The sequence below is a fragment of the Aythya ferina genome, assembly GCF_964211825.1.
Source record: "Aythya ferina genome assembly, chromosome: 13".
In the NCBI taxonomy this organism is placed as follows: Eukaryota; Metazoa; Chordata; class Aves; order Anseriformes; family Anatidae; genus Aythya; species Aythya ferina.
The window spans coordinates 5,620,346-5,640,843 of NC_140311.1; the positions used below are offsets into that span (position 1 = coordinate 5,620,346).

Below are 20,498 nucleotides of genomic sequence, written 5' to 3' on the forward strand. Positions count from 1 at the left end.
ATCGGTACTTCATATTCTTTGCCCTGCGTGCCATGTGCAGCTTGTTGGCCATGCTTTTCTGAAACACTGTGCTGTCCTCAGAGTTCTGAGTGAGAATCCTTGATTTTTAATGGATGAAAAAAAGCTTTCCTTTTTCTTGGGGGACAGAGGAAAGATGGAAGCAAATAAGCTGGATCCTTTGATGTGAAGTAATTATCTGGGCTTCCGATTTCTTCTCTCATTTGTAGAGATGCATTGTTGACCATGGAAATGGTAATTGGGAAATGGTGAAGGCTCAGAATTCTTTTTCAGAACTGATCTTAGTGACATCTTATGTCGTATCGAATTACTTGAACATTGGTGAGAGAAGGCTGTAAATTAGGAAGAAAGATTGCCTGACTGGTGATGACAGTTGCATCTTGTGCTTCTGGAGGAAGCTTTGTCAGTAAGAGAAGAGAAGAGGTAATTGTGAAAGACTTGAGAGGACTCTGTCTTCTGAAAGAGTTCCTAAAAGAGTAACGGAAAAGATAAAAGTAGGAAACAAAGCAGGCAGATGCTGAACAGATACTGTCAAATTCAGATATTGGAAGAAAATCATACCGTCTCAGGCTATCGATCAGATAAACATGGATATTCAATTAGAAAGGCTGCTTTCAGATTGTAGAAAATAGCTGACAAGAAAAGACCTATAATGTTTACGTAGAAGTCCATAGTACTGTTTCTTACAGGATCATGGTCATTTACGCAAACTGGTGGAACAGGGCAGAGGTGTGTTGCCTTTTTGTCAAGTGTTGATCCAGTGTGAAGTCAACTTGCTGTTCATGAATATGCAGACTTCCTGTTCGATGGTGAAAAAGAGAAAATATCAGTCTGTAAATCACTGGTTAATCACCCATGTAAAAGCATCCATACTGAACAGTTAAAGAAAAATGGCAGGAGATTTTCTGAAGTATGAGTTAGATTTATAATGCTAGGCTATGTTTTTGATTATGAAAATCTAATTAAATACAATGATGACATCATCTAAATAGATAAAAAAGTACTGTGGTAAATGATTTTTTGTAAAAACAAGAAAATCAGTATGACGTTATTTTTTTTCTGTAGTTTTCTCAGTGTCTTCTTTTTAGTTTCTTTTCACTTTTACAGTGCCTGACCTGTTAATTTTAACAATATGGCATCTCTCTTAATCTCTCCAGAGGTAGATGTCAGGCTAGACATTTAGCTATTTGTAAATGTGTGAGATACTGATGATTCAGCAGTGGAACATAACAATTACAAGTTCTTTCTCTTACAGTAGAACTTGTTTTCCTGTTGAGAAAATGTAACTCTTAAGCATTTTGACCAAATAATAAGAGTGTAACTATTACTAATGATTAAATTGAAAAAAATTGTGTGATGCTACATCCTACTAAGTACTTTGCTGTGTTTATTTATGTATTATTATTATTATCTTTTTCACACAATAACCTCTCTTGGCTGACCACTGCATGCAGATAGTCGGAAGTAAAGTTCCGGTGAGTATGAACATGATAGTTTTGTTTTCTTATTATAAATACGTTTTGGTTTCTAGAGAGTAGGTTAGAATAAATTAGACATTCTTCATGGATTTAAAAGTTCCATGGGCATAAATGCATCCTTACTTCATCAGAATAATTATTTCTGACCACAGTCGGACTTAACTTACCGCTATAAAATTATTTATTACTCCAAGGGATTCGTTTTAATTTTTAGGGATCTATTTCAAGAGACTTGCAACTCTGAGAATTCATCTGCTCATCATGAGCAACCAATACAGTTTAGGCTTGTTGTGTTTTTGTATTGAAGGCAATCAACTGAAACTTGAAATTAGTCTTTGACTTCTTTCGTTCTGTTTAGATGCAGATTTTTGTTACGTTGTTAACATTCATAGTTCACTGTGAAAATGTCAGCTCCTGGATATCAGCGTAAATAGGATTAACACAGGATTCAGAAAGGTCAATTAAGTAGTATAGGCAGCATAGCTATTGCATTAGTAGGTTCTTGGTTGTGTTTTATATTGTCATGGTTGAATTTATTGGTATTTAACTTCTTAAAACAAGTATTTGATACTTCTTTTATCAGGACTAAATCCAGGAAAAAGGATCAAAATGACTTTCTGGGAATAATTACATTTACAATTTAAAGAATGCCTGAAAGTAAAGATGTTCTCTTTAGTTATGGGTGGCCTTTAATTGTAGCCAAGCAGGCTTTTTATTTATTTATTATATTATTTTTATTGCAAGGTTTACTACTTAGGTCATATTCAATGTTTCTATTTTGTAGTTAAAATAAACAAACAAAAACAACACCATAAAAATCATTACCTCAAAGGTTATTAACATGCATTCAAACTAGTTTCAAATAATCGCTGCTCCCATGTAATTTCCTTGTAATATGAATTGTTCTGAACAGCTGCTTTGTGAAGAGATTTTATAAAGGAAATTGGGATATGCGGAATAGAATATACCAGAATGTCATTTTCTGCATGCCTTTTCTTTTTCTCTGTTAGAATGTGAATTAATAGTTATGCATTAAAAGCATGTTTTTGCACAAGTAACTAGGGAAATAAGAAATGCCCTTCTTAAAGCATGGCTTATGCACACATATAATGGCTTAAAGAATGCATGTTGTGCTTATTCTCAGTGTTTGTTTTTTATCGGATTCATCAGTTGGAAATTGAGTGCATCTGACAGCACTGGTGTTGTACTCTGAGAAGGAGAATGATAAATAAACAAAAAATAAACACATAACAAAATAAATCCACCTGCTGCTCCCCAAGCATGCCTCCAGGCAGACTGAGCCTTCTGGGTGACTGACAACTATCTTGTTCACTTCATTTACAAAAAGGTTGAAACTTGTATATATTATATGTAGTTACTTTTCTGAAAAGCTACGGATTTTATGGTTAGAAAGGAAGAGAACTTTGGACTGCTCATGCCGTTGATGCTGATACTGTCGGAGTATAGTACAGTTGTAGAGGAGGTTTGCTTGTTCCTGGAAAACCTGGAACTTTAATTTATTTGAGTTTTATTTGGGACATCAAACATTGGTGCCTGCTTGTCATTTGAGCTGCCCATTTAGCAACCTTTCATGTCTTTTAAAGGCAGAGATAACTGCATTGAAGTGGCACAACTATGCTTAACTGTAAGACGCTGACATAGATATCTGACATAGAACTAGGTTCTGTTTTTGTTGGGTTGAGCTAGCAAGTCTGGCTAGTGTCTAAGGGATAGGTGCTAAATAGAGTTTTGTTTTCTAGTACAGGAGATGATACAACATTTTTACTCATAGCTTGAACAAGGGCACTGCTTTTCCGAGTAAAATGTGCTGCAAGTATGTAGAATTTAAAAGGTCTCTGAGCACCACCTCCATTGTCTTATCTGCCTTTCTTGTTATGCTCTAATTAAAATGTAGTTGTTCATTTGTTTGACGTAGCAACAGAATTGCATTAATAGACGGTATACAAAAACTCTTCAGTTCAGTCATTTAATGTGAGGTGATGGGGATGGAATACAAGCTACTATTTCGACTTCATTAATAAGTGTTCTGGTACCAGCTGTTTCTGTAACAGGTACAGTGAATTGGAAAGAAGTGACCACTTATGATATTGTGAGATTTCTAGTCAATGTACTGGCTACCAGCATTCTCCCTGAAGTAAAAAATGCCTGTTTATTGGAAGCAACATAGTTAAAACTTCTTCAGCTGACGAACTCAGCTTTAGCCTCAAACCAGTGAGATTTTAATCCGTCTGGTGCCTCAAAGACGAGCAGCTTGTACAGATTTTTCTGGTCTCGTATTTTAACTGTTGCAGCCCATCTGTTTGGTGTAGGGGTGCTTCATAGTTCTTCAGCACAGAGTAGAGAGAATACTGGCATATTCCTCATGAAGGTAAAAATGCTTTTTCTGTTCTTGTTTTGTTAGATATTGGCTTCTAACCTTGTTTCCAGGCCTCCTCTGGCAATAAAACCTTAGTAGCATGGGCACTAAAGATGGGCACTTTGGAAGACCCTTTTGACATTTACTAAATTACTGGGGGAAGAATTTATTGTCTAGCACTAGTAGCCAACATAGAATAAGAAACTGAAAATAGAAATATTTAAAATATTTAATTATTGTCTGTTTTTCTAGGGAATAATTAAACATGTAGAGAGAAAGCCATACTTCAGTTGATTTTTTGTTATGTTCTGTGCTGTAAGGTATCTGTCTTGTTACTGTTGTCCCTTAAAACTTGAAATGTGTGATTTCATTAGATTTAACCTTCTTCTTGAGAAAGCAAGCTGGGTTTTCTTTCATACAAGTTTCTGGTGAGACTTCCCAGTTTCCTTAAGCTTATTTTTTTCCTTAAACTTAACTTCTGACTTCCTGAGAGAATGATTTTAAATGTGTGGTCCAAGCTTTCATTTGAGTGATCATAGATGAATAATTATATACCTTAGTTGTAATACTGAGGTGACTGCTTGTAAAGTTACTTCTAAGATCTTTCATCTTATACTCGATTTAATCTCTGAAAGTTCTAGTGTGGGATCTAGCCATCTACATCCCTTTGTACTTTTGCCTTCAGTCTTACCAGAAGCTCTCACACAAAGCCTATACTTAACTGTGACCTTGTATTTCATTTTTTTCTAGGCTGTGCTTTCAGAATAACTGAAATATATATATTAAAATCTGAACCATGTAAAGGCATAGCAGTACTTAAATATAGCATTCAAATAAAACTTTTAATAGAGAAACAAAAGAAATAGCACTTAGTTGTAGCACTTGAGTTTAGCGTGGCTAGAGGAAAGAAGAGTGGAATGAGACTGACAAATTGCTTGCAGAAAACAACGAAGTAATCCTGTTAAGAAGCTGAGAATTCTCTAGTATGATTTAGAGTACTTGGATAAAAGGCTTTGAGAATGGATTTTTTGAGCCACTTTAAGTGATAATCTGTTTTTGAAGGGTTGGGGGGAAGGAAGCTGAGGTGGTTTCTTACTGTCATGCAGTTAAAGGTGCTTAGTTATGCCAGCAATGGAGAAGTACACCTGTTCCATAAAACATGGTAAGAAGGCTTAGGAGATCATACTTCCAATTCCTGTAACTTTTCACCTGTTCATAAATTTTACCTGTTTTTAAAGGAATCTTGAGTTTTACGGAAGCAAGGAAATAGAGGATCTTCAGTAATGTCCTGAGTGCCTATGAAAGAGAGGCAGCAAGAGCACGCTAAGTTTACATATAAAAGAAAACATCACAAAAAAAGTCTTAAATGCCTCATCTGTGTAGGTACTTCTTTGGAGTTTACAGCAAACTACAGTGAAAGGTCTAGACACAGGAAATCACCTTTTGAAAACCAAATATGTCTTGCATTTTGGAGTGCTTTTTTAGGGTTTAACTTAATATGTAAAGACATACGATTAAAGCTTCCATTATCTCTCTCTCTATTTTTTTGGCTTGATGACAAAAACTGCATGTAGTACAATGCAGATAGTGATAGTAACACACATAATCTTTTCCAGGTTTCCTTCCAAAACAGTGAACAGCATGAAGCTGTTCCTGTCTTCCACTTCTTTACATTACGGACTTTGAGAATAATGATTTTGCAGTACTATTATGATTTTTTAATACGTAGTACTAATATGCTTCCTTGATTTAAAGCCAAGTGTATGTTTTGCATAACGGCATTTCTTTGTTTAGAAAGTTGATATTGACAGACTATAGTTCCTTTATATGCTATTTCTCATCTTCTTCGCTCTCCTAGTCCTTTTATGTGTAACTGGCATGCATTGTCTAGCTAAAGGCACTATTCACGTCCACATCTCCAAAGCTGACACAGGCTTGAGAGCACTCGTCTTAATACATTCACAGTCCCTGTCAGATTGTTGTTCTGTTGATGTTGTGTATATATGAATATATACTGCGAACATTTTAATAGTTGTTATATGAATTAACATTGGGATATATGTAGGTCATAATCATTAACTTTAATGTAGAAAAGGCATTATTTTGTCAACAGCCATATTTAGTGTCATTGTTGGAAAATGAATGTTAAGAATTTAAATAAAGCAAAGCAAACTTAATCAAATGTGTAGCTTTCTGAAGGAGGCACAAGTGGAAGGTTACAGCATTTGAACTTCCTGATTCAAGTAAAACCAAATACATGTAAATCCTCTTTTGGGTCAGACATTTTTAATATTGCCTTTACACTCATGACACAACTTTATCAGGTTCTCTTCAACTGTAGAGAGGTAAGGAGCTTTAACAACTGCCTATTAGTGATAACCACACTTTGAAGATAAGCCTACTTTTCTACAGCTGATCAGAGCTCTGCAAAGGGTTATTTGCACCTTTTGGTAAAATGTTTTGAGCACTGTTCATGGTTTGGAATGATACAGCTCTAAAAACTGAGTAACAGATATACTGAAAGGTATACTGAAACACCTTTGTACATGGTTATTCTTCAAAATGGGCACTATAGCAGGGAGATGAGCTCTTTGTGAAATCTTCTACATCATTCTTCTGTTTCATAACAAATAAGTTCCTCTAGGGATCTGTTAGTGACCAAGCAGGGAGTTCTGCTACAAGAAATCATTGAGCCATGTATTTGCATGGTTGTGAAAACACCAATTTAATAGTCAGTGGGTTTTTTACCAGCTCCTTTTCAATGTCATTTTCAGTGGCTTAACCTCCTATTCTTTCTGCAGAAGAGAGAATTTGAGTGTCAGGATATGGTAATGCAGCTGTAAAAATAAATATTGAAGACAGGTAAAGAGAGAATGATAAGAGAAGCGTAACAACAACTGTAGGGGCTTGGAGTGCATATGTTTATGGTGGTTTCTAATGCAGTATTGTGAAGCAAATGCTAAATGAGATTGTCTTAAGCAGTCAAATATGCTAATACAATTGAAATATAGGAGTAGGTTTTTATATCCAACATGTGGTACATGGACTTTTTTCAAGGAAGTGAAAAAGATGCCAGAAATATGTTTACCCTTGTGATACAAAATCCAACCTGTTAAACATTTTTCGAAAATCGGTCAGGTGTCTTTAATAGTTCTACAGGGAAAACAGCGATATTAAAATTCATGTGGAAATACTGACATGCTTATGTGTTACCATCTACTTACATGCTACAATGATCTATATATCGTTAAGCAGCATTCTCTCTTCTGTGATAGGGTGGACTGAAAAACAGCAAGCATGAATGCACACTGTCCTCACAAGAATATATTCATGAATTGCGATCCGGAATTGCAGAGGAAAAGCTTCTCAATTGTCTAGAGTCTTTGAGAGTGTCTCTAACCAGCAATCCAGTCAGGTAAGTAACTTCTGCTTTGGTTTTCATCATGCTGTTTTTCTTTATTGGTGCAAAGTAGTGTTGGGTTTTTATTTTTGTTTTTGCCAGAGCCTTTACATTAACGCTTTAAAAAGGGTTGGTTTTGAAAGTTCTGAGATCCCTTCTTTTAAAGGTGGGAATTCATTTTACATCAGTAGTCAATAACACATTGATATCAAATAGGATGATTGAATATCAAAATATTGTCTGCACCTTGCAATTTGAGGACGAAATTTGTATTGATTGTAATGATTTATTCTGTTCCTACTCTGGATGTGAATGGTACAACAGTTGTATTCAGACTAGCTCCAACAGGTTGCCTAAGGCTGTTTTAGTTTATACATGAAACTTTGTTCTTAGTATGAACTATGTAAACCAAATTTCTTTTTTTTTTTTTCTGAAACAAATATTGTGTGAGGGAAGTTATTAAAACAGTGCACATCCGTAATGAGATGTTTCCAAAACCGTTTTCCACATTTCTATTGTGGCAGAATCATAGCTTAACTGCTAGTTAAGTGATAAAAGATGATGATTATTATTGTTACTGTTGCTTTTTGTTTTTAAACAAACTTCTTACTCAGTTTTACGGAACTTTTTTTAAAGATCTTGCAGTGGCATGGGTTACTGCCTTCCAGAGGATTGGAAGTTTCTGAATGTTTTATTCAAAGTGAGTTTTTGCATGAGGATACACAGAGGTGTAGGCAGATATAACTTTGAGGATTAAGAGAATTTGTGTGAATGTGGGATTCTTTCCCATTAGTCACTTCCTGTGAAACACCCAGCCGCAAACTTATTGGAACCAAAACGTAGTTCTCAGCACAATGTAAAAGGATAAATGAGTTGCCTACAATTGTCTGCAATAGTTTCTTGAGTTTTCTGATGGTTCTTAATAAAGTCTAATTTCTGGAAGTAAGCATTGGTCTTGTTGATCAGATCTTCTTGGAAAGTGAGACTTACAGTAGTGTGCCTGAAGAGAGCAGTACTGGAGACATAGCTTTGTAAGCTTAAGGTTTGATTAAGAAATAATTAGAAGCATTTTCCCTCCCTTTTCCAGCTGGGTTAACAATTTTGGACACGAAGGTCTTGGACTTATGTTGGATGTGTTGGAAAGGCTTCTGGACAAGAAACAGTAAGGACTCAAATCACTTGAAGAGGGGGGAGATGGGGTAGCACATGAAGATTGTACTTATGTTGTTTTCTTTTTTCCTTTCAAGGCAAGAAAATATTGATAAGAAGAATCAACATAAACTTATCCAGTGCCTCAAAGCATTTATGAACAATAAAGTAAGAAATATTTAAAATGCAGATAACTTCTGGTATGGTAGTTTTTTGATTTCAAGATGAATGTCGCATGTTGAATCTTAGAAAAGCAAGGAAATTTCATATATCTTTTGTTAGCAGACTCTTAAAATGTAGGTCTTAAGGTAATATAACTTTTTGCCAACTTACTGGTACTTGATGAAAATTAAAAAAAATAAATTCAATAAATGCCAATATAAGTTTTTTTTGACCTACCCTATTTCAGCTCTTTTACAAGTATACAATAAAAATGAGCTTAGTTTTTGACTTCTATGATTTAGTGTGTGTATGCATGTGTGCTTTGACTTGCCCAGGGGCTGTTACGGGGTAGGGTGGGACAGGTGGAAATATAACAACTAACTCTTCATGCTGTTGAGGTAGTTCAGATAAAAAATACGAACTGATACCTAATTTTACAAGGTTGGCTATCTTTTTTAGGAACTGAATTTTGTTTTCCTGGAAAAAAAAAATAATCAAATATAAAACTGGGAGTCTGACTTCCATCTCCAAGCAGTACTAGTTTTAGTAGAATGTTACCAAGTTTCATATGGAACGTGTGCATGTGTCTGAAGGTGCCTAAGGTTCTGAAATCCAATGATTATGAGAATTTGAGGCCAATATTTTATTTTCACTGTAAGTTTTCTGTTTTGTTAAGTACGGATTGCAAAGGATTCTAGGAGATGAAAGAAGTCTCTTACTGTTATCAAGAGCAATTGATCCAAGGCAACCACACATGATGACAGAAACAGTAAAAATACTTTCTGCTCTTTGCATCGTTGGAGAGGATAATATGTAAGTAAGACATTAAAAGAAAAATTCTTTTTTCTGAATGCTCTTGCGTTCTCAGCTAGGACACAGGTGAGAACTTATATATGTAATTGTAATCTGTTATGCCATTACTTTATTAATGCTACTTGTATTTTAAATGAGAAGAGATTTTCACCTGTTCTGATGCATTAAATTGGAGAAAAGCAAATAAATTTACAAAACATGACCCGAAAAAATGTCTGAAAAAGATATAATGGTGTACTGTAGAGAAGAGATGACTTAAGCCATCAACATTCATAAATATCTGCTAAAAAAAAAAAACACAAAACAAAACAAAGCATAGATTATTTCATATATCCCTGAGAAGAATGTTACGGAATAGCAAACTTCTAATTGCCACAAGGAAAGCTGTCAGATTTAGAGTGTTTAAAATTGTTACCGTGGGGCACAACTGGTCCCATTACTGGGAGGAATTCAATTAGGACATCAGCATCTGAGGAGGGGAGATGAACTGATGATTTTTTGAAATTGACTAGTTTGGCATCACATGTTAAGGTATGTCCACTGTCTTTGTAAAATAAAGATAATCATTTGGCATATGTTTACTGAACATAAAAAATGGTGAATTTTGTCTTCAGACTGTTTTTGCCTATTCACTACATAAGGGTTCTGAAAAGACAGGTTATTTGGGAATTCTAGCATTAAACATTTCTGGAAGTACTTTGCGCAGTTTGCAAAGGCAGTAATTTTTTTCGCCATGTCTTCTTTCTTAGCTGAATGTGACAACTGTTTAGAGATCTATTCACCTTTTATAGTTCAACATTAATCTTGTAGATATTTTAACACATAGTTTTTGATTTTTTTTCAACTTTACATAGGTATGTCATTAAACATGTATATATTTTAATGCTTGATTCTTGGCTTGTTTTCAACTGTATGTAGATGAATGTAGATAAATGCAGATAAATGCTTTCAGATTATCTACAACTGCACTAAAATCTTGCGTTGCATAAATAAAGACTACAAGTCTTTAAAATGACAGTGCTGGGAGTTGTATACGTTTTGACAGTTCATCTTTCTCTTAGGCTGGACAAGCTTTTAGGAGCTATAACAACTGCTGCTGAGAGGAACAATAGAGAACGCTTTTCTCAGATTGTTGAAGGACTGGAGAATCATGAATTCTTACAACTGCAGGTGGGTTTACGTTTTTTATATGCTTACCAATAGTTAAGAAATCTGAAATACTAAAAGACTGTGTACCATTTAACAATCTTTAATTTACCAGTGAAAACTACTTACTACTATTACTCCAGTTAAAGAGGAAAAATAGAAAAGACCTGCTGATAATAGAATTTTGCATGGAAGGGATCCCTTTATCCATTATGAGATCATATATGTCACCTACAGGAGTCTTAATTTAGTATCTGAAACTCATGTTTTGGAGCTGATTAGGTGTTCAGCAAGTTTCTATAGATGACATCTGCTTTCAAGCAGTGCTGTATGAAGTTGGGTAAAACTTATTTCTTAGAAGCAATTTGGTCATAGTATCCACAAAATGGAGTTTGTATTCTGTTTTGAAATTTGTCAATTTTGAAAATATCTACCCAGCAAATCTTTTTGGTAAAGTGCAATATTAAAGGTTAGGTCACTCAAAAGTATGGAATTTAAAGCTCTTTGGCAGAAATAGCATAAAATTTTGTCTAGTTTGTGATAGGGAGAAACCCATATGCTACTCAATTGTACTGGAGTCTCAGTTAAAGCTATTTCTATTGTTTAAAGGTACAGTCTTGGAGAAGTAAGTCATGAAATATACTTACTATTTTTTTTCCCTCAGGGTTTTTAATCATGTTGTCATAAATAAGCAAATTACTTCATAATACTAATAATTTAGAATAACTATGAAATGTAGGTGGAAATGCTTGACAAATGGTAGCTACCATGAACGTGGGTGGGTGTTCCTGAAAGCCGAAGATGAAATGGAGATTGACGTTTATCTTTCTACTACTAATAAACATGTTAACGTTTTGAAAGCACTTTTAACTGAAATGGTTGGTTGCCTTTGTTTTGATACTATGTAATGAGATTGCATCTTAAGCATGCTTGTTAAATTAATAGTAATGTTATCACAAAAGAAATTCATTTTGATACCTCCAACCTTGACCTTGTTGATTTAAAAGCAAAACAAAAAACACCACGCAAAACAAAACACCCTCCGAATGAAAAAACACCCCCGAACTACATTTATACTTCAATAAATATACAATCGTAAGACTCATTAACTTGTTTCTGGCAAAACTGTTCTTCACTTGTAATGTATGGCAAAGTCATTAGGCCAACATCTCTTCTGGCAAAAGCAATCACAGCAGATGGCACCTTTTCTCTCTATTAATTTCTGATTGGACTTGTACTGTTGGCTTGTTAAGTTATGTCTTGGTGGTAACATACGAATTATTGAAGCAAATGTGATGATACTACATTATCAGATGATACAGCTATATAAGGGGAGTGTCTTTGAAAGTGTTTTAATAGAAATTAAGGCTCCATAGGATGTTCCATTAAAACTAAATAGTGAATGTAATTAAAATTAGAAGGGTGTATTTATCTGATTTTTTCTCTGAAGCCATTGTTTGTTTATTTATGTCTACCCTAATGCTACTTCTATTTGCAGTTAACAGTTCTTTCTAAACATGGTATTTCCCTGGAGTCCTGTTTTTGTCTTATAATGTGTCAGTACTTTGGCATTATGATACTGTGTACCTGTTTTAAAATTAATTCAAGTGCACAGCTGTTCAATTAAAGCATTAGGCCCATAGTCTGAAACTTCAGGCATTTTGCAAAAATGAGGTGCAGGAGTAGAAAAGACACCTGCTGATGCAAAATATTTAGTGTGTTTTTTTTTCACATAATTGCTGAGTACTGTAAAAAAAACAACAGGTTGTTTTCAAATTAGTATGTACCAAGGAAGAAGAGGACTTGCAGTGTGGAACTGTAGTGTTGTAATAACTTTCTGAAATGAAGTTTAATCCTTTACACCTGATACCATGTTGAAGTAGCAGAAGTACTCATAATATGAAAGCAGGACAGTATTTGATGTTTGACTAGCATAAGTCAGTCAAACTGTTGTCTGCGTACAATGTAATGAATAATATCAATCTCTTGATACTTGTTTTTTACAGAGTAAACTGAAATAGTTGAAGACAATAAGTATTTATTTTCATTTGCATGCGTACTAAAAGTTGTTTTCTGTATTTGCAATAACAGGTAGCCTGCATGCAGCTCATCAATGCCCTTGTTACATCTCCAGAAGAACTTGATTTCAGGATACACTTGAGAAATGAGTTTTTACGCTGTGGCCTGAAGAAAATATTGCCTGTACGTAGTTTGTATATTGATTGGAATTGATGATAGCCTGTTACCTGAGATTGTTGAAGAATAACAGATCACTTCATTGACATGTTGTTGTTTATATATTCTAAAGGCATGCAGGAGATGTGAGAAATTATGACATACCTGTTTATATTTGTGTGAATTCATGCAACTGTATTTTTTGCTTTGAAAAGGTTACTGATACTTATATGTCTATTTTTTTAGGGTACATAGGTTTTATATCATGTTTGTACTTGAATGTGATCATGCAGTCTTCATTTGTTAGAGAGCTTCTGAAAGCCTAAAGAGCTCTTTGTGTATGTGTGTGTTTTAACAGCTACTGAAAATTAGTCTTTACATGATTAATAAATGCTTCTAGAACTTAAGAACTGGGGGGTAAGTGGGGTGTCAAATGAACTGAATTATAATAAATCATGATAGAAAACATGGTAGAATGGGTTATTTTTCAAGAAACTGGTGTGCAGAGCAATTCTGAAATAAGAAAAATTCGGGAGGATCCATAGTTCTGTCTCATGCTCTGAGTATTCATAGTATGCTTCTCTGTTTTTCAAACATTAGAATCAGAATACATAAACAACAACAAAAGTAGAAACACATACTTAGCATTTAGTTTGTATGTATCAAGTTATGAGAACTCCAGGCAAATTTTCATTTAGAGCATGAAGTACGTTCACACTAATGGTTTTTGCATTGTTTTTTTTTTTTTTTTGTTGTTTGTTTTTTTATGATTTGCCCAGTAGGAAGTTAAACCTGTCTCTCAAGTATTTGTGTTATTTCAAGAAAACCATTTTTTTCCTAACTCAAAATACTAATTTTTTTCTTCTCTGTTTTACTTGTAAATGTTTCTCAATGTACCACAGATATTTGTCATGCTGTATTGTAGAATAACTTTTAAAAGTTTTTTAGTATGTCTTTTACACTTGTTTAGGTTTTTTACATTCACTTTTATTAATGCTTGGAAATTTACCTCATGTGCTTTGACGTGAGGTCTGAACTGTCAACTGTGTTCCATGAAGAAAATAAAACTCAGTCAGAAAGTTTCATATTTCTATAGCCTACATCTGATCCTGGCTTATTGTTCTGCCTTACTGGCTGATATTATGCCTTAATTTTTCCTCAACCGTACAATAAAATTTAAAAAATCTCTGAGTTACAACTTTTTCCTCTTTAAAAGATGTATTTTCTGCTCCTAAGTTTTATGTCTTAGATTTTGCCGTGATGTAATCTTTGTAGGGGTAGGAGTGGTGGTGGTGGAATTCTTGCTTTAGGAAACAAAAGGCAGAATTAAAATGCACTGTCTTGAACAACAGGCCTTGAAAGATAAGGAGAATGAAGAGCTTGATATTCAGTTGAAAGTGTTTGATGAGAACAAAGACGAAGACTTGATTGAACTGTCACATCGTCTCAATGATATCAGAGCTGAAATGGAATATCCTTTGTAGAAATGGTGTTATTACATTGTTTAATAACTATTAAATGAAAGGTAGAAAGCTTTACATGCAATTGATTTGTCGCAGTTGCATATTTTGCAGGGACTTGCTCAAGCACATCTCATTCCACTTGTTTTTGTTAAAAACTTACTTAGAAAATTAGTATTAATATTTGTGATTTCAATGTGAATAATTAGGAATTCAATTTGTTGTGAATAGCATTTACTAAACTAAACTAAATTTTACTAAACTAAACTCTGGCTTGTGATACATGAAAATATAAAATAACAACTTAGTTTTGATAACTAAGTTGTAAGAAAAAATATTATTTTTTTATTCTTATTTATTTATTTTTAATTCTTGCATTTCCTTAACAATGCTTGCACTGATATGAATGAAGTATTTCATCTATTGTACAATATGTTAAAAGATACTACTTCTGAAGGCTACCTGTTGTCGATTCTCCAACACTTCCTTCTCATCAGGAATGATTACTATGTCAGGTAAGAGTCAGCTGTCAGGGTTGATATTTGGAGGTGTTAAGGGGAAGAATAAAATAAATTGAGTGGCTCATGATCATTTACGAGTAGTTTGCTCTGTAGCTGATATGTTACATGATGCTTGTTTTTCTGCTCAGTGTTAATTTTATAAAGATCATATTAAATATAATACTTGTTTAAAAGACTTGAGCCTTACTTCCTCTAGCACCCTCATCCCCTAATATTTTAATTTATTGAGCACGTCAGTTGAGTTTGATGGTTTCTGGGGCTTCAATGAACTTACGTTAGTTGTATAACTAGTAATTCAAAAGTCTTTCACGATGCTCTCTCTCATCTTCTTTCTTCTTTAAGCTTCTCTTTACTGTATGTGCACCTCGTTGTATCTTAGCAGTGTAGAAGTACTACGTATAGCTTTTTGTTTTAGGAAATGTTTTCCTGTAAGTTAATGATAAAAACAATTGATGTGCAAAACGAAATTAAGAAGTAAAATGTAACCTGAGAAATCTTCAGTTCTTAATTTTTTGAGGAAGTTTGAAATATTGCAAGTTCAGGCTTGAGCATTTCCTACTTTGAAAACTCAGTGCTATGTGGAATTGCGGTGTGTAATACCCTGCACTGGTTACAACTAACAGTTCTGAGCACAAAATTCTCTAATGTTACAGGACCCTGATACAGTTGTTTAGAGAGGAATATCAATCGATTAACTTAACAGTAAAATAACTCTGCAAGTGTATTGATAACATGCTAAAGAATTTCTGCAGCATATGTTGAAAATACTGAAGTAGTTAATGTTGTAATAGTGCTTTATTAGCCAGCATGCAAGTAAGACTTGGCTTGATCCTTTTATTGGCAAATGTAAAATTCTTATATTAGGAGTTATAGTTGCCCCATTTTCCACTCCTTGTTGCATAAATTATTGTTCATGTTGTCTTGTAAAATGTGTTCTTTGTTAGACCTCAGTATTACAAGATAATCGAAGAATGCGTATCACAGATAGTATTGCACTCTAGTGGAATGGACCCAGATTTTAAATGCAGAGGAAGAATGGATGTGGATTTTACTCACCTTGTTGGTTTGTATACTACAAGCAATCTTACATTGTGTTTTACTAAAGTGTATGTTTTCCTTTCTGTGCTGGTGTCTAAAAACCTTGCGTGAATTTTCTCAGTTTTATAGAAACCTGCGTGTAAGTTACAGGTGTACTTGTAGGAAAGGCCAGATTAAGCTCTGCAGCCCGTAATAAATGACACAGATGAAGTTTTATTCTCCAATGTTATATTGACATATATCTGAATCTGATAGTCTTGCTAACTAAAAATTGCTTTTATCATAAATTTTATGAATTTCAGGTCTGTAACAAGTACCAAAATTTATATTAACATTAACTGTTAATGAATTTTTAATTGTTATAGGGTTAATTCTAAGAATATTTTCCAGACATTTGAGATGGTTTAGTAAGCTAAACTAGTCAGTTGAACATCCACAGTCCTGCAGTTCTTTATGTCATCTGTGAAAGAAGCAGCTGAATAAATACAGTATCAATTAACTGGCAGTTAACAGCATTTAAAAGTTTTGCTTTAAGCTTTTCTTAAGATGGGTGGAATAGACTGCGTAGACTTACTCCTCTGGAGTAAATGTTTCGTAGAAGGAAGTAGTTACTCTTTGAGAACATCTTCATTTAGGAAAAGCTTTTTTGGTAAAAGAAGGTGAGAAAGGATGCTGTACAGGTTGCGTTGGAAGGGTGGGGAAGAACTGCTTTCTGAAAAAATAACTTCCACGTCTAAAAAGGTGTATCTGTATTTTATTTAGTTATGACTAGGAACCTGGTCACTTAATCTTACCTCAAAATCTTTTCCATTGATCTAGTAGTTAAGGGAATAACTGGTTTGTCTATCCATGCCAGTTCCTACTTATAATACTGTTAATTTTGTTTGCTTCACTTATAAAAAGTATATTTTTTTACCATCCATTATAAACCAATAGAAATATTTTGTACCACTGAGTGAAGAAACCTGCTTTATAGCCTGTCCAAATTGTCTTCACCTCTGAATTTTACTAAAATGAGAAGCAGCTCAGTTTTGGGTTTCTTACCTCAGAAGGAGGCTTTCTGAATTGAAAACTCAGAAGTAACTATTACTTCATGTTAGTGTAGGAGTCCTTTTTCACCTAATACTTAGGAGTAGATTAATCTAGAAGGGCAAAAATCATTATGTACAAACTGTAATCTGTTAGAGACAAAACAGCTGTAGTTATTTATCTTAAAAAAATAGTAGTTGTCTTCTCACAGCTTTTTTTTTTTTTTTTCATAGTCACAGATTTTGCTCATCAAAATAATTCAACAAATGTTTGGTCAGATCAGCCTAGTAATTCATTTTATCTTTTGTCTCTTGCTTTCATGTCATGGTGCAATTGTGGTTGGAAGGGACCCTAGAGCTGTGATGTTTTACCTGACTTTTGTGTGTTCAACTTTCAGATGCATGTGTGGACAAAGCTAAAGTAGAAGAGAGTGAAAAAAAGGCAGCAGAATTTTCCAGAAAAGTAAGTCCTTGTCACTACTCTTTTTAAGTTATGGAACAGAAGTCTGACGAGAACGCTGTAGGCTTGTTTCACAGTAGAAACTTGGTGGAAATTTGGAAACAATGAATCTCACAGGCAGGAGTCCTGTTCTTCCACAATTAATAGCTCTGGGGGTGTTGCTGTGCAAGGCTCAGATTCCAGCTTCCTCCAAAATCAAAAGCAGGTGATTACTATTAGCTGTGAATATTTTTCAGTTGCATCAATCTGCTGTAGATAACTGATGGAAAAGATTTCTACTTGCTACTATTTTGTCCTGAAACATGTTGCACTTTAGGTGTTTAACTATGACTAAATAATGCTTTTTAAAAGGTGGGGGAGCGGAGGGGTTTGGAGGAGAAGAAAGGAGTTGTCTTAGCTCTTCATCTAGTGCTGGCTTCAAACCTGAGTAAACTTACCTAAGGCAGAGTCGTTCAATGTTTCAAAAAGCGTCAACTCTAACTATGGAGATGCTAACACGAAAATACTGCTTTAGCTCCTTATAATGCCCAAGATGAAGTATTATGTTATGGGGAAGAATAGCTTCTTTCTGTATTACTCACATTTGAGCCTTATAGGGTATTTTAGAAATTGTTTTGCAAACTACTGCTTCCTTCTGGTCCAGTTCTCTTCTATTAGGGACTTGATAACTTAGCCTTTCAGTTATGGGAAGTCTTGAAATATTATCAGAAACATAAGAGGTTAGACCTTTAAAATAATTTTGTAGAATTCCAGCTGTGTTCTTCTTGTAATAAAAATTTTTGTATTTCTGAATTAATTGATGCTTATCCTTCTGCTTTATCACTGTTCATATTTGTGCTGACAGTAGCTTGATTAATGTTTTCTCAAGTTACTTTTAAAATTATCTAGGAGATATAGGAATTTAATAGATAATTTGTTAATCTCAGCTGATCACACAGTCTGTTCAATGATATGAAATGCTCAGTGCACTATATTGGCTGCAATACTACTTAAAACCTGTACATAGTGTTGTATAGTAAAACATTCAAAATTTTAATGTTTACTATTTAGCCTAAAAAGCCTTTTGCAGACCAGAGTATGGTATATTTTTTTTGAATGTAATAAGAATTTCAAAAGAAATCAGTGAAACAGTCAATTTTTCTTCCTTCAGTGTTAAATGGGGTTTCATTTTTAGTACAGTTATGGTGTCTGAATTTTATAGAAGGCAAATTGTTGTAATGCTACTGTACAGAATCCTGCATCAGAATGTACTTTGTTGCTGCAAGTCAACATGTGTTCTTAGAGATTGGTTGTTTTGTCCTGAGGAAGAGTGAGTTAACAGAAGCTTTTGAATGTGCTAATAATTTATTAAGCCTAGCAAACAGTAGCAGGATGAAAATAGAATAAGAATTTTTCACAGTCATACTTAAATATTATAAATAGGACTTTTCCATTTTATATAGGGACATCAAGAGTATTAGTGACTTACTTGGATGCCTGCTTGTACATTGACTTGTGCATTGACTTGTACATTGTCTATATTTGTTATTGTTCAAATAATTCCTGAAATTATAATATCTAGTATGGACAAACACTTTTGTGATTATGATTAATTGTTACAGTTTGATGAAGAGTTCACAGCTCGACAGGAGGCACAAGTGGAACTGCAGAAACGAGAGGAGAAAATCAAAGAACTTGAAACAGAAATCAAACAGCTACGAACACAGGTAATAAAACTAAATTACATTAAGTTCTTCAACTGAAAACTGTTTTTACAGAATCAAGAGGAAAATGCCTTGGAGAATGTTCTTTCTGTAGAATTTGAAATGTATGTTATAGTTGTATTGGTTTGTGTTTTAAGCAGTGTAAACTACTAAAGCTATTTAATGGAAGTAGCCTTTTTCAAATAGCAGTGTGTTCAAAAGCTGTCATAGATACCTGCTTTATTGAGGAAAAAAAAAATATTTAGGCTATGAAAAGTTTAAATTTAGCCTGACATTTTTTTCCTTGTTGTTTATGCTTTAATATCACTACTTCTATATGTTTTGCAGAAAGTGTTGTTTTTGTTTTTTTGTTTTTTTTTTCAGAAGGCTTTATATTTGAGTAGCAAAGGTAGAAATCATGATAGCTGTGCATGCATAACATAAATGCCTTTCAGAATGTGCATGCAAGTGAAGTCTGATAATAAATCTTTTTTTTGAACTCCAGATATCAGGCTATATCCTTTTCTAAAATAATGTTGAAGTAGTTTTATACAGTATCAGAGATAAATGTAACAAAAAATGCAAAACCTCATGGAAGGGGAAGGTGATACATAATTTCAGCCAAGCTGATTTTACTTGAATTTATTTCTTCATAAATTTTGCTCACGGGTACCAAAACTGTATGTCCAGATCATCTATCTAGGATCACCTGTGAGGTGGAAAGCAAGAGATGCTCTGTGTTGAGTTGTCATTACATCTATTGGGTGATTCTTGTTTAATGCTGAGTAGGGTTTTAGGCAGGCCTTTGGCAACCAGCAGTTGTTATAGTTTGATCCTTTTGCCTCACTCTAGCTAATTTGCCATTCCTTGAGCATTAGCCAAGGCCTCCCTGTTGCACTTTTTCTAATTGTGGGTACCTTAATAACTGTGGTCTTCCTGTTTGTATTAGAAGAGGAGGAACAGCATATGTTGTGTTATAACCTGGTTGCCATTTTTTGCTGTCAACATGCTGGTCGTTTTCTGACAAATAATCTAAGCCTTTTCACAGCACAGGCTTTCTTGTTACATTGTTACTTGTTACTATAAACATGTTACATTGTGTTTAACAGATGGATTACTGTACATTGTGTCACTGGTTTTCAATGCAAATCATTCATGTAACTTGTGGTTACAAACCTTATGGTTTCTATTGCCCTTTTCCTTCACAAACGCTTCTTTCGATGCCTCATGCCTCGTTCCTACCCACTTTAATGTTTGTTACAGATCTCTATAAGACAGTTACACTGAAATTTGTCAATCAGTTTTAATGAGTTCTCCACCAGTTGTTGCATTACAGTTATAATAGTACACTTGCATAGTTCATGGGACGAAGAAACACATTTTAAGCAAAGCCAATAATTTATTTTTAGTCTAATCAGTTAATAATCCAGCTATATCATTGCCAACACAGTTCATATTATCTAGACATTACAGCTCATTCTTAATAGTGGTACAATTAAGTGATATATCTTAACTTTGTCATATCTATGCCTTTTTTTTTCTCTTGAGTTATGTTTCCCATTTACATTCTCAACTAGCTTAGAATGTGATG

At 34.2% G+C, this 20,498-nt stretch overlaps 1 protein-coding gene across 5 annotated transcripts in view; it reads left to right on the plus strand.

Moving 5' to 3' along the window:
- Positions 1-20,498, plus strand: part of DIAPH2 (diaphanous related formin 2) — a 222,071-nt gene that overhangs the window by 22,425 nt on the left and 179,148 nt on the right. For 4 of the 5 annotated variants that reach the window (XM_084534184.1, XM_084534187.1, XM_084534183.1 and 1 more), the window contains 12 exons: positions 1,473-1,493; positions 7,149-7,288; positions 8,361-8,435; positions 8,521-8,590; positions 9,261-9,397; positions 10,459-10,567; positions 12,635-12,745; positions 14,071-14,189; positions 14,577-14,693; positions 15,644-15,762; positions 17,164-17,228; positions 18,827-18,931. In XM_084534184.1, the coding sequence (XP_084390310.1) occupies positions 1,473-1,493; positions 7,149-7,288; positions 8,361-8,435; positions 8,521-8,590; positions 9,261-9,397; positions 10,459-10,567; positions 12,635-12,745; positions 14,071-14,189; positions 14,577-14,693; positions 15,644-15,762; positions 17,164-17,228; positions 18,827-18,931 (1,188 nt within the window). The remainder of the gene's footprint in view (positions 1-1,472; positions 1,494-7,148; positions 7,289-8,360; positions 8,436-8,520; positions 8,591-9,260; positions 9,398-10,458; positions 10,568-12,634; positions 12,746-14,070; positions 14,190-14,576; positions 14,694-15,643; positions 15,763-17,163; positions 17,229-18,826; positions 18,932-20,498) is intronic. The other variant, XM_084534185.1, reaches the window with a different exon arrangement.